Source organism: Daphnia pulicaria, chromosome 2 (assembly GCF_021234035.1).
Source record: "Daphnia pulicaria isolate SC F1-1A chromosome 2, SC_F0-13Bv2, whole genome shotgun sequence".
Classification (NCBI taxonomy): Eukaryota; Metazoa; Arthropoda; class Branchiopoda; order Diplostraca; family Daphniidae; genus Daphnia; species Daphnia pulicaria.
This window is the reverse complement of record NC_060914.1, coordinates 11,228,622-11,243,182: the sequence shown is the minus strand read 5'-3', so window position 1 is coordinate 11,243,182 and position 14,561 is coordinate 11,228,622. Positions and strand designations below refer to the sequence as shown.

At 40.9% G+C, this 14,561-nt stretch overlaps 1 protein-coding gene across 2 annotated transcripts; it reads left to right on the top strand.

Annotated features, from left to right (window-relative positions):
- Positions 1 to 2,121: 2,121 nt before the first annotated feature.
- Positions 2,122 to 14,400, top strand: LOC124326051. 2 transcript variants are annotated; one of them, XR_006915508.1, is made up of 4 exons: positions 2,122 to 4,966; positions 5,051 to 5,605; positions 12,943 to 14,061; positions 14,168 to 14,400. XR_006915508.1 is itself a non-coding variant. In XM_046784648.1 (3 exons), exons 1-2 carry the CDS (start codon positions 2,387 to 2,389, stop codon positions 5,603 to 5,605), a joined length of 3,135 nt encoding a protein of 1,044 aa, XP_046640604.1. In that variant the 5' UTR covers positions 2,122 to 2,386; the 3' UTR covers positions 5,675 to 5,794. The 2 variants fall into 2 exon arrangements, 1 of the variants encoding a protein (XP_046640604.1); XM_046784648.1 differs by lacking the exons at positions 12,943 to 14,061; positions 14,168 to 14,400 and adding an exon at positions 5,675 to 5,794.
- Positions 14,401 to 14,561: the final 161 nt, after the last annotated feature.

Genomic DNA, 14,561 nt, shown 5'->3' with positions numbered 1-14,561 from the left:
GTCATCATGACCAACACACTGTGTCATGTAGAGATTATGCCGTCCACTTCTCAACATTTCCTAATCCAGCTTTTTGAGATCCAATCTGAGCTTGAACTTGTCAGACGCCTTGAATCTATAACTGCCCGACAATTAAACGATCCTGGCTTTTGCCTCATTGTCCAGTACGATGCGGTATCTGGGCCGATTCAACAGTTTCAGCTGGCCAAGTATGAAGTGGAGCAACGATTTCAGAAGAGTAATTGTCGAGTCGCTTTCATCGTTCACGTCGATCCTCGCCCTGTCAATATGCACTGGGTGTTTTCCTTCGGTTACGACTGGGATTACCTTTTTGTTGACGAGGTCGTTCGTGCCTTAATAGATCAGCATCAAATAGCGCTAAAAGAGCTCGTCCAATCGCCTGCAAGCCAACCAATGTCAGAATTCATAGAAGAAATGTCAGTCGAATCGTTCAAGTCGCTGCTGTTTGAAATGCTCGGTCCAGACTTGCAAACGAACCTTGCTTGTCTACATTCCTTCTTGGGGCAGTTCTATGGTGGAGTGCGGACGGCCATAGGATTGCCGGATAATCAGCGTTTGGTTAATTTATTGAAAGGTAAATTCTCTGATGTAATGTTTATTTTTCTAAATATTTAAATTCATTTTTACTTTTGTTTTCATCAATAGATTGTCTACTGTCCCAACTGAAGGAATGTGCGATCTTTTGGAACGTTGTCAACGCCGTTGGCGACGCCAGTTTTGATTCATCTTCTTCCTTAACAAAAGGGCTTTGGGGTGTTTTCAAACAGAAAATTAGCAACCCGCTCGCTCATCTTTTGCTGGTTAGTGACGTCTGGCGCATTTCTGACCGATTCTCAATTGGTGTGATTTCGTCGATGAAAACTATCCCAATCGATTAATTTCGCCCAGCACGTCTGATTCTGTTGTCCAAATGCCCATCGGCTTCCGCTTGTGTACTCGACCTCTTGGTCGTTTACTGGCCTCTTTTAAAAACAATCAAACCCAAAACATCAACGAGCCACTACAGTGGCTCCTGAATCGTCTGGCTGAAAATGAAGACGACGACTCCCAAGAAATTAAACAAGTACGTACAAAACTTCTTATAGCTCTGTATCTATTATCTCTTTGCTTCCAAGAGAGTCCTGGAGGGTCTTATTGTGTTTTCTTCTGCTACTTGCTTTTAGAGATAAGAAAACAAATTTTAAATTTTAAAATTATTCAACGATCGATTCACGATTCACGAATGCTGTTTCGTGCTTCAGTTTTTAGTTGTAGTTTCAATAATTAACTTTGCAAACATATTTTCGCTTGAATTTTCAAATTTCAACAATCTTTTGTTTTGGAGGTACAGTCAATGAGATGATTTGGTAAAAAACCTAGTATGTTTCACAATTTAGATCACTGAATAATTTTTAAATTCAAAAATTTGTTAACATCAAAAGCAAAATTGCAACTAAGAAAATGGTATGATCAAGTCCACCTTGTCTAGTTGCCAATCAGTAATTTTTATTTTTATTTTTTAAAGGCCTATTTCCTTGATTGTTTTCTGCTCCGTATTCATCCACATTTGCACAGCTGCTTGAAAAAGGTTCCTTTGTCAAAGATGGGTAGGCTCGTTGATAGTCTATTTGAAAATGCAGAAGAGTTTTTTCGTGACTGGGAGCAGTGGGAAGCAAAGGTGATTGCTGCTCTTGAACTAGTCAGCATCGTCTCGTTCACCAAGCCGGATACAGCGGATGTCGACTTGTGGAAGGATGCAACGACACGGATTAGAAGTTGGGAATCTTTCACGAAAGAAACTGCGCGCTTATCCTTGACAAAATTGGGTTCACCAGATGTCATGAAGTCTAAAAGATTTATAATGGCAATTTCATCCATTGAAGTACGTCCAATAATCTGATATGGTTTTCACGCTTTTTTAACATTTCGTTATTATTTTAGAATAGTTATGTCCTGATGGATTTGCTGGACAGCGTCGAAGATTTGGCTGAGCTTGTGCTGACTTTGAGAATCACCAAACGAATATTGCTGTTCCATCCTGAATCGGAGATCACACTTCCGGAATTGCTGCTGGCTTCAACTCCCGAACAATTGTTTGATATTTTGACGAAGTTGGTCATCAACTCGGTCATTCGACCTAGAGTGGCTAGTCAAGGGAGACGCTAACTTAAACACTTTACTTAAAAGCACGTCTGCTTGTAACTCTCCGGAACAACTTGCCAAAATCCTCGGAGAATGTCCAACAAATAATTCCGTCGTATTACTTGAAGAGAACGTCACCGGTACAAGTAACAACGGATGTTGCACAAGCTGTAAGCAATCACTTGTTAACCATTTACGAGCACCAAAAGCGATCGAATCCCTCTTTCAAGATCTCCAAAAATTCATGTTCTTCTTCGAACGTGTGGCTGAATTGTATATCCAGCAGCGCAAAAACAATCCGGATGACGCTAAAAACTTTTTCCGTTTTCTTTTGAGCTCCGGTTGCCGTCTCCAACTTTCGTGGCGCTTTCTGACTGTCGTCGTACGCACAGTCTTGTCGACTGGTGGATCCAAACCGGGTACTGCTATCATTGACGAGCTGCTCTTGAATATTGACTGCAATCGACCGACTCGCGAACTCAACGTCAATGCAAACAATTTACTTCTAGCGTTACTCGTTTGTTTTGACCAAGATATCCAGAACACCCAGGAGGAGGAAGTTGTCGAAGATTTAATTCAAGCCGCGATGACGGGTCATTGGAATGTTAAGCGGATTCGAAAACTAGGACTCATCCGACGCCAACTCGCCGCGAATGAACAAATTGGACCTGAAATGGAGAACATTATCACCAAATGGTCTCATTGGCTGAAAAATCAAACTGATCAATCCATCACAGATCCTCTTCTCTTTTTTATCCTGCGCTTCTGTTCCGCCGAAGGAGATGAAACGCGACTCGGCAACATTTTCCGCCATCCAGTCATTGCCAATGAACTTTGTCATCACACAGTAATCAACAATTACATCAAAACCTTATCTCCGCTATCGCTGGGGTTCACGCTGCAATCTGCAGACCTTACAGCTAACCCTTTTAATGAGCGCTTGTTGGAAGGTAATTGCATCGATTCTGGAGCCTTTCAACATTATCCTCTGCTAGTGAATCTCCAACCCGATTGGGCTCCTTTCATCGCTCGATTAGCTTATCACGCGTTTGACATCTTTGCAGCTCGTAACATAGGCTTTTTACGAGAAATGGCTTCCAATCTCGATGCTGCAGCCCAGTTCATCTTGCCTGGCATCGAAAATCATCCTTACTTATCCAGTTTTGAAAGAGAATCAGATCATTGGTATGTTTGCAGTTGTGGAGCACTGTGTTGCCTCGGAAATTGTGGAAATCCTGTCGCAGAATCTATTTGTCCCAGCTGTCGTGTTGCACTCGGCCGCGACCATAAACGTCGTCGTGGCGTTAGAAAAGCAACCGCCCAAGATTTCCAGCCACCCAGAGGCATCTTCGTTACCCGCCAGCCTTCTAAAGAATCAACTTCTGCCGTGAGAAACTGTTCTCCAGTCGTCAGTCGATTCGCCCTCTTGCTAAATTCACTAGCACTGATGAACGCTGCATTGAATCCACAGATAACTCATCAGGTTATTTCTAGATTTCTTCAAACTTTACCTTCAACTGAACGCCAGCAGAACGAGGATCGTCGTTCGTTTATTCAACTCTTTTCGAATCATACTGTCGTTCATCTCGATGTTCTTTGTCAACTACTGGTGACCTCTAGACCGAATCTTACTATGACGGACAAGTTCCGCATTGGACATTTGTTGCTCCACAAATTGTTGGATTCACAAAATACCTCATTCTTTGCTCAAAAGGACGCGTTCGGAAATGGACCACAGGCAAGGGAAGCATTCGAACAAGGATTAGCTGAACTGTTGAACCAGCAGTTAAATTTGGCGGAAGAGCTCGACCACATCACCGGACAATCGAGCGAAGCATCAAAGGCATTCCGTCAATCCTTATCGGAAAATGAAACCTCGCACTGGGCTTACGCTAGAAGAGTTTTTGCTAATCGAGAGTCCGTCCAACTAGAACTGGCAAGAAATGGCCAATTACGCCTGGATTATCCTTTCCTGGATTTTGTGCTTGACGAAAACAATGGAATGCGCAAATTGAATGCGTTGCAACATCTCGGCGAAGCTATGCGTTTTATCGCTCTTGTTCGCACTGTTTTATCAGGCAAATTAACACAAGAAGAAGCTTACCAAATGTCTATTGCTCAAGGATTGGAGAAAATGGCCGAAATCGTCATGGAGAAAGGAATTATTTTGGATCGGGGACGAACGGTCACCTCCCGAGATCACGTGATGAAGCTCTATGACGGCTTTAAGCAGTTGTGGGATCGATTTAGTCAGTTGGAGAATGCAGCGAAGAAAACTTTCTTGGATTATTTTGAATGTCAACAAGTCGCCATCAACGTCAGGCCAAAGACAGTGTTGGATCAGTCAGCTCCACTGATCCTCATTTGCGCCGGTACGGAACCGCCAGAGGCCACATTCAGTTGTCAATTATTGGATCACGCCGTGGAAGCCGCATCATCCATCGCTCGAACAAACTTCATCCAGCCTCATTGCCGGAAGGACTCTGGCCGCATCCGGCTCTCTTGTTCCAGCGCTGCAGCCTTGGCTGACTTTGACGAGTCCTTGTACGCTCACGTGTCCACCGAAGAGGTCGACCGTTTTATCCGCGATCACGTCATTGATCTCTCCACCCTCCCGCTAGCAGAATCATTTGCCAGGGCTGCCATATTAGGATCAGTTGGCAGTACCATCGCAGAAGAATTATCTCTTGAAGTAATTCCCGAATTTAAATTTAAAGATGATGTAGAATCGGTAAATTTTATGGTGATCCTGGAGAGACGATCTTTAGCCTGGCAGCCGTCTCCGATTCCATCCAAAATTCAGGAACTTATTCTAGCCGATTTGGTATGATATCATTATTGCCTCAAATAATATTATTTTGTAATTGTTTGTTTAAATCTTTTCCGTTTAATTCGGGTTTAATTTTAGGAGAAAAACCGGAGCTTAGCTGAGGCAAGATCTATCCTCATTTCAGCCATCACCCACCTGTATTCTAATACTGAGCCACTCATCATTACTAAGATTCGAAATAACTACATATCGGACGTGTTGGAAGAAATGCTGAAGGCCAAGATCTTAACCGAGCTTCACATTTCGGAAGGAACGAAATTAGCATTCACTCACCATTTGAAACTGGAAGTTCGTCACGCGTTTGGTTTACTCAAAGCTATTACGTTTCGTATGAAAGGTGTCGACGGCCGCGTCCCGGATGGATGGACTACGAAGCTGTCGGAAACCTTGGCTCAGGAGACGAGGAAGAAATTGCTTGCAGAACCAGGAGGTGGAATACTGGAGACTTTGTTATTATTGGTCGACAATGTTGCCTCCGAGTCCGTTCAAGCTTCGCTTATGCCGGACGAATCATTATTGATCTCCATCCGAGCAGTTGAAGGTGATGACGAATGGAATGGAATTCCTGCAGAACTTAAAATGAAACATCTCGATCACGTACTCCGGATTGCGGAATCCCTTCCCAAAACATAGGTTTCTTGATTGTCATATATTTTCATTATTTAATTGACATATAACATCCTTTATTTGTTTGATTAATAGATGCCCGATTCATCTTCAGACTAAGCAAGATGTGCCCCATTATACTTGGATATCAAATAGGATTCACAATTAACAGTGTTATACTTGTTATTACCTACTAATAAATCAATTTTGAGTTAACACCAAGTTAATTATTCTGCTTAACATCTAAATAGGTCAGAATTGCAAGATTTTTTTTCTCCTAATGTTCCGTTGTGTGTGACGTCATGTTGCTGTTGACTGACGTCGTGTGTTGCTGTGGGAGTTTTGGTCTAGCTGAAAGCGGCACTAGGTTATACGCAGCACTATAGAGGAGATATAGGAGTAACCGAGACATTCTCTCTAGCTTGAAGATGTGCTGTTATTTACTTGATTCAGTTAGGAAGAACAGGGATGAAAGGAATCAACTCGGAATAAAAGCCGGGAGAAGAAGGTATTCTTAGTGATGATTAATTTATAATATTTAAATCATTTAACTTTGCATCGACAATTTGAACCCAAATTTTAAGTGATTTTAAGCTATGAACTCACAAAGTACGTCATTACCGGCAGGTTGAAACATCAAACTGTATTTGCATTGAATGGAAGCGTAAATCAATCAAGGTCCCATTATCAGTAGGTGGTTCTTGCGTCACAGACCTGCAAAAACACGCGCGAGTCCATTTCAATGTTACAGTGAAAGCCCAAAATTATACGCCGGAGGATATTCGTGCATACAGACTACAAAGCTAATATGATATCTTTTTTTATTGCGTATTCGTCTGAAAACTATGGTACAGCTTTCCGATGGCGCATTTTGGGCATTCCCCCAAAAAGCAATTTCATTATTCCGTGGGCCTTAATCGGCTACAGCCGTAGCTGCAAACAAGGTCACTAACTGAAATAAGTCAGCGACCTCCGTGGCCCTCGATTCTTCGAGGTCAACCTATCGGTTTTAGGCCGGAAAAGTCACCCTATTTGAAAAAACCCAAGCTTGACCTCCAAGCGAGGTTGATTAAAATACCACGGCGTCCCCCCCCCCCCACAAATGACAGATGAGAAAGGCATTAAAATGATTAAATAGAAGAGTAAATAAGAGGGGACGCGACCAGTAGAGTTTGAGCGAGTGAAGTGGAAGCTGCAGTAAACAGTGAAGAGACCGAGTGACGTAGTTTGACCAGACCTTCTCTTGACGCGTTGCTTGACCAGAACTTCCCTTGACGGTTTGTTTGACCAGACCTTTCGTGGACGCCATTACCCTGATTGTCTAAGATGCACGGATCACGAGGGTAAATAAATAATTTCATGACATAACTTAAACTATTCTTCATGTTGATGAGTCACCTATACCAGGTGATCCATCACACCATGATAGGTGTATTATTGCCGATCCCACTCCGCATAGTGTACGAGAAATTATATATTTGTACATTTCATTTTAATTGAATGAACTTTTACACTATCACTAGGTTTCCAATAATGAATTCCATGATGGGTGCATTGCGGATCCTACTCCGCGACGAGAAACCTAAAAAATTTCAAGCTACATACACAACACTCCGCAACACACCGGCAAGCATCTCCGAATCTGTGCTGCCCACCAAGCCAAAGAAGCATGTAGAGAAAACACCTATTGCTAAAGTGAAGTCGCTTGAGATTAAGGAATTAAAACACAACGATAGTTCTTGCATTTCTACACCACTCCGCAACAAATCGGCAAGCAACTCCAAATCTGTTCTGCCCACCAAGCCAAAGAAGCATGTAGAGAGATCACCTATTGCTAAAGTGAAGTCGCTTGAGATTAAGGAATTAAAACACAACGATAGTTCTTGCATTTCTACACCACTCCGCAACAAATCGGCAAGCAACTCCAAATCTGTTCTGCCCGCCAAGCCAAAGAAGAATGTAGAGAGATCAGCAGATATTGTTGAAGTGAAGTCGTTTGAGACTAAGGAATTGAAACACGACGGTAGTATTTTGACTGAATCCTTTTACACTATAATTCTTAACCATGAACGAAGAATCGTTAACCTTGAAAAGATAATTGGTGAGCGGTCCAAGAGTAAGGGGGAAACAAATGAAAAAGCCATCCGTTTACTTGTGGCGAATGAAAAAGGCGAGGATTATTCCAAAAGTGTTAAATTTAACAATCTTGTTGAAGCTGTTGAAAACATTTCGGTGGTTAGTGGTTTATCAAATGTGAACCAGAAAAGTACTCTTGCCAGCTGCAAAAAAGTAGTAAATTATCTTAAGGACCATGACATTTACAAGGAATTTTTGCGTTGGTTTTACGACCAAGTTAAAAAAAGAGCACAAGCAAACAATAATCAAAACCTTGAAAAAATTCTTCATTCGAAACCATGGGTGCTGGTCGATGATGTATTGTCACTAAGTAATGTAAGGGAATCTATCCCCCATTTGGATCAGGATTTCAAGGAGTCTTTGAAATTTCTAGAAAATGGTGTTATGTGGGAAAATCCCGAATTTGTTAGTTCGTCTTCCGGTCACGGGTTAGTATTGGCCATGTTCGCTTCGGTTTATCAAATTTGTCCCAAAATTCTGTCCTTCCCACCTGCTGCTAAGATCGAACAAGACTGTAGAGGTAAGATTGCAATTCAGTCAGGGACTGTCCGAATAAATATAGGTGAAATCAAATCATCGAAAATAGGTGTTTCTGATGCTAAAAAGCAATTGAAACGCTCACTTCTCTTTTCTTCGTGGTTGCATAAAATTATCCACGTTCAGCCGTTCGAGTATGAACTGGGAGGTGATATTTTTTGGTCTGAAGAACTTAAAGGTCCTCAACCCCAAGTAATAATTGTAATGGACAAAGAGGCACCTATTAAAATCAAATATACTAAATTTATCTTTCGTAAAAGTGTAGCGTAGGGAGTGCAGCGAATAAGTCGAAGGGGTAATGGGAGTTTAACTTCACTTGTTTTTTTTACTTCAAAATCATTATTCGTGTGGTATCGATCATTTAATTATTCAAAAGTTTTATCTCATTCTGACATTTGTGCTTTCTATCGTTTTTTTTTTAATCAAACGCATTTGTAACACGCATTTTAAGTGTGTTACTATGGTACTATGTCATTAGTCATTACTATATTTATTATGTCCTGTTTGTATTGACTGACTGTCTGTGAAATAGGAGAAATCAAGTCATCCAAGAAAGCTGTTCCTGATGCTCAAAAGCAATTGAAACGCTCACTTCTCTTTAATAAGTGGTTGTACGATATTATCTGCGCTCAGCCGTACAAGTACGAACTAGGTGGTGATATTTTTTTCTTTGATAAAAAAGGTAATAATTATAAGGGTCCCAATCCCCCCCAAAAACCCTGTAAAGGTCGAAGAGTCACCTGTACCAATCAAATACACTAATATTTATCTTTCGTGAAAGTGAAGAATGAAGTGCGACGTACATGGCATAAAAGTAACAAGTCTAACGTTGAGTCTAACGTCCCTTGTTGTTTTTATTGTTTATTTCAAAATCGTTCATGTAGTAGATTAATTATCTAGTTCAGACATTGGTGCTAACGTTTGTTACCAAATGTATTTTTAATGTGTGCTATAGTCCTGTTTTGTCAACACAAATAAAAAATCGTATTACCAGTGCATAAATAGTTGATGTATCTCACTTTTAACTTTAATTAAACTATAGTTACACAGTACACACCCGGACAGCGTTGCAGATTTTGACGATTCCAGTTTTTTGTTTTAATAAACCATGTTATGTGTGTCAGTGTGTGTGAGTGTGCTGTCTTCTTGACTTCTTCACAACCATTCTGACAGTGATGACAGTCGATGCTCGATGGCTCTGGGAAAGTGGGAAATATGACGTAGCCATGTGCAATTTAAAGTGGATGAAAATGTGCCAAAATTCACAGGACATGTAAGGGTATTTTTCTATTTTAGTTGTTTTTCTAACGTGTCTGTGGAATTTCATATTTCACCACCTTTTTATAATATAGATTGTATTGGAAACGACACTTTCAAAAAATGAAAGAAGATGAGAAAAAATCGGTGGTTATCATCACTTTATTATTTTACGTTGTTGGTATATCAAATTATCTTGAAGCTGTTCCACAAAGTGTTTACAATGCAAGACTGTAGTGGAACATACTCAAGATACAAACAATTACATTTACACGATACTCAATCCTCTACATCCTGGCAATGCCATTTTAACAATCTAGAAGACCATCACAACATGTAAGGCAAACATTTTTCCTTCAAGTACGAACTACTATAACCTTTCCTTTTTTTTCTCAGTTGTGTTTATCCCGTAACTGAAGTCTATGTTGGTTGATGGAGCTGCACAAGTTCTTCCTTGGGTAAAAAGCAATAAGTTATAATATGTAGCTCGTACTTCTTTAAATTATGTGGAGCGTCCAGGCGTAGAAGTCAAGCTATATGTACTTCATGTGTCTTACTTTTGTATATAGTCTTATATAGGTGTACTTCAGACTTTGCCGACACGAATCGCTCCGTTTCTTCAGAAGGAATTCAATACGTTCCATGACTTATTGCTAGAAGTTCGGTTCTCGCGAAGATCTCTTCCATCAGGAAATTCTGGTCGATTCATCTGATTGATTGTGGGTGGTGGGCAAATATGCTTCCCGAAATTCAGGCAGCGTTTCGTGCTATGTCCCCCATCGGACGATAAAGGAAAGCTGTTCAAACCCAGTCAACTTATTATTGAACCCCGAAACCGCAGCTTGTTCAAAATGAAATTCACCTAGACAATTCTCAATGGATGAATTCAAGAAAGCCTTCCAACTGTTCGACATATCTTTTTGACTGCTGCAATCGATGAATGGGAAAGACAGCGAAAAGACGTGGCAGGTAGGCTTCCATTTCTAGTCTTTTGCAATCAAATCCTACAGTTATTCTCTTTTGCAGACGAAGCCATTGGTCCTTTTTTTAAATGTCTCGCGAGAACTCGTTTGAGGAAGTGATTTCGCGCATCACTGACTTAAATTAGCAAAGGAAGCGCGCTGCTTTTTTTCCATCAGGTATTTCCAACTTGTCTCGCTTAACCATTTTGATTTCTTCGTTAGCCCCTTTCCGACCCCAAACACTACCATATCCTCAGAGTAGGTGACGGTTCGGTCCGACTCATCTCCAATTGTCATACCCAAATCATCCATATTTTCATTTCCTGACTTTCCAGTTTCCACGACGTTAATTTATTAATTTATTTTTTACTTTTTCTCCGTCTTTTTGTTTGACGGCAGGGCGCTACTCACTGTCTGAACGCAAAGATGACCAGACACGGTCAGGTCAGGTCCACATCTGACATTGTTTTCTGCTCCGTATTCATCCACATTTGCACAGCTACTTGAAAAAGGTTCCTTTGTCGAAGATGGGTAGGCTCGTTGATTGTTTATTTGAAAATCCTGAAGAGTTTTTTCGTGACTGGGAGCAGTGGTAATCAAAGGTGATTGCTGCTCTTGAACTTGTCAGAATCGTTTCGTTCGCCAAGCCGGATACGGCGGATGTTGACTTGTGGAAGGAAGCAACGACACGGATTAGAAGTTGGGAATCTTTCACGAAAGAAACTGCGCGCTTATCCCTGACAAAATTGGGTTCACCAGATGTCATGAAGTCAAAAAGATTTATAATGGCAGTGTCATCCATTGAAGTATGTTCATAGTCTGAAATTTTTTTTTTTTTCGCTTTTAAACATTTCGTTATTATTTTAGAATAGTTACGCCCTGATGGATTTGCTGGACAGCGTGAAAGATTTGGCTCAGCTTCTACTGACTTTGAGAATCACCAAACGAATATTGCTGTTCGATCCTGAATCGGAGATCACACTTCCGGAATCGCTGCTGGCTTCAACTCCCGAAAAATTGTTTAAAATTTTGACGAAGTTGGTCATCAACTCGGTCATTCGACCTAGAGTGGCTAGTCAAGGAAATCTTCGACAGGCTAATTTAGGCCTATACACTTTACTTAAAAGCACTTCTGCTTGTAACTCTCCGGAACAACTTGCCAAAATCCTCGGGGAATGTCCAACAAATAATTCCTTCGTATTACTTGAAGAGAACGTCACCGGAACAAGTAACAAAGGATGTTGCACAAGTTGTAAGCAACCTCTGGCCGGGATTGAAGAAAGTACAACTCGTCTTGTGGAACATTTACGAGCACCAAATTCCGAAGCCATGGAATCCCTCTTTCGAGATCTCCAAAAATTCATGTTCTTTTTCGAACGTGTGACTGAATTGTTTATCCAGCAGCGCAAAAACAATCCGGATGGCGCTAAAAACTTTCTCCGTTTTCTTTTGAGCTCCGGTTGCCGTCTCCAACTTTCGTGGCGCTTTCTGACTGTCGTCGTACGCACAGTCTTGTCGACTGGCGAATCCAAACCGGGTACTGCTATCATCGACGAGGTGCTTTCGAATATTAAATACAATCGGCCGACTCGCGAACTCAACGTCAATGCAAAAAATTTACTTCTACGGTTACTCGTTTGTTTTGACCAAGATATCCAGAACACCCAGGATGACGAGGAAGTTGTCGAAGATTTAATTCAAGCCGCGATGACATTGGAACATTGGAATGTTGAGCGGATTCGAAAACTAGGACTCATCCGACGCCAACGTGCCGCGAATAAACAAATTGGACAAGTGGAGAATATTATCACCAAATGGTCTCATTGGCGGAAAAATCAAACTGATCAATCCATTACAGATCCTCTTCTCTTTTTTATCCTGCGCTTCTATTCCGCCGAAGGAGATGAAACGCGACTCGGCAACATTTTCCGCAATCCGGTCATTGCTAATGAACTTTGTCATCACACAATTATCATCGATTACATCAGTACCTTACCTTCGCTGTCGCTTCACATTTCGGAAGGAACGAAATTAGCATTCACTCACCATTTGAAACTGGAAGTTCGTCACGCGTTTGCTTTACTCAAAGCCTTTACGTTTCGTATGAAAGGTGTCGACGGCCGCGTCCCGTATGGATGGACTACGAAGCTGTCGGAAACCTTGGCTCAGGAGACGAAGAAGAAATTGCTTGCAGAACCAGGAGGTGGAATACTGGAGACTTTGTTACTATTGGTCGACAATGTTGCATCCGAGTCCGTTCAAGCTTCGCTTATGCCGGACGAATCGTTATTGATCGCCATCCGAGAAGTTGAAGGTGCCGAATGGAATGGAATTCCTGCAGAGCTTAAAATGAAACATCTCGATCACGTACTCCGGATTGCGGAATCCCTTTCCAAAACATAGGTTTCTTGATTTTCATATATTTTCATTATTTAGTTGACGTATAACAGCCTTTATTTGTTTGATTAATAGATGCCCGATTCATCTCCAGATTAAGCAAGATGTGTCCCATTATACTTGCATATCAAATAGGATTCATAATTAACAGTGTTACTTGTTATTACCTACTAATAAATCAATTCTGAGTTAACACCAAGTTAATGATTCTGCTTAACATCTAAATAGGTCAGAATTGCAAGATTTTTTTTCTTCTATTGTTCCGTTGTGTGTGACGTCATGTTGCTGTCGACTTACGTCGTGTGTTGCTGTGGGAGTTTTGGCCTTGCTGAAAGCGGCGCTAGGTGGAGATATAGCAGTAACCGAAACGTTCTCTCTAACTTGAAGATGTGCTGTTATTTACTTGACTCAGTTAGGAAGAACAGGGATGAAAGGAATCGACCCGGAATAAAAGCCGGCAGAAGAAAGTATTCTTAGTGATCATTTACAATGTTTAAGTCATTTAACTTTGCACCAACAATTCGAACCCAAATTTTAAGCTGTATGAACTCAGAAAGTACGTCATTACCGGCAGATTGAAACATCAGGTATTTGCATTGAATAGAAGCGTAAATCAATCAAGGTCCCATTATCAGTAGGTGGTTCTTGCGTCACTGACCTGCAAAAACAGGCGCGAATCCATTTCAATGTTACAGTGAAAGCCCAAAATTATACGCCGGAGGATATTCGTGCATACAGTCTACAAAGCTAATATGATAACTTTTTTTATTGCGTATTCGTCTGAAATCTCTGCTACAGCTTTCTTTCTTCCAATGGCGCATTTTGGGCATTCCCCCAAAAGCAATTTCATTATTCCGTGGGCCTTATTTAAAAAAATTCCCCTTTTTTCGTGATATCGCTCACGTACGAAGTTGGAGAGATTCGCTCGCAGCGAAATGTTCCCGCATTCCCTTCAAGTCTCAGCAGCCGTTCGGTTCAGTCAGTTCAGTCGGTTCGTCACGTCAACACTTGTAATATGAATTTGCATACCAACCAAACAAGCCGAGAGTACGAGAAGACAAAATTGTTTAGCGGCGGCAACTGGTTGATGCAAGTCTTGGCTAAATTCGCCGTTTGGAAAGTGGATAACTCACAGTCACCATCTAGAACAACAAAGTCAGTTAGGAAACGCTGTCGTTCTCATTCACTTTCCCAGTAAGTTGCGACATTTTGAAGTTTTTTTTTAACGTTTGGGTGCTATTATATATTCTTTCATAATTTTAATCTTACTTAAAGTTTTTAAAATTTTTGAATTGAGCAGTAGGTCCTTCACGGGTCTATTTTGAATCAGGACCGACAATACAAGATTTACCGACGGCCGGTACATTGAGCTTTCTTCATTTTTTTTTAAATGCCATAATGGTTTACTATCGATATGTTTGCTCTTAAGTGAAACCAAACTTACTTTATTCCTGTTAATTTAACAATGTCAATTGGCTTGGTTTATTTGTAAGAGAACTTTGAAGATTTACTGAAATAAAGTTGTTGAATTCAGCGCTTATAAAAATGCGTTATTTTATATTTTGTCCATAAGGTGGCTGGCATGTTTAGTGGTTGCTTGAAAAGGTTTTGAATTTGTAATACTAGATGTCTCTAGACGGCTAATGGCGGTTTGTTATGAAAAGTGTTTCAATGTGTTTCCCTAAATTGTGTTA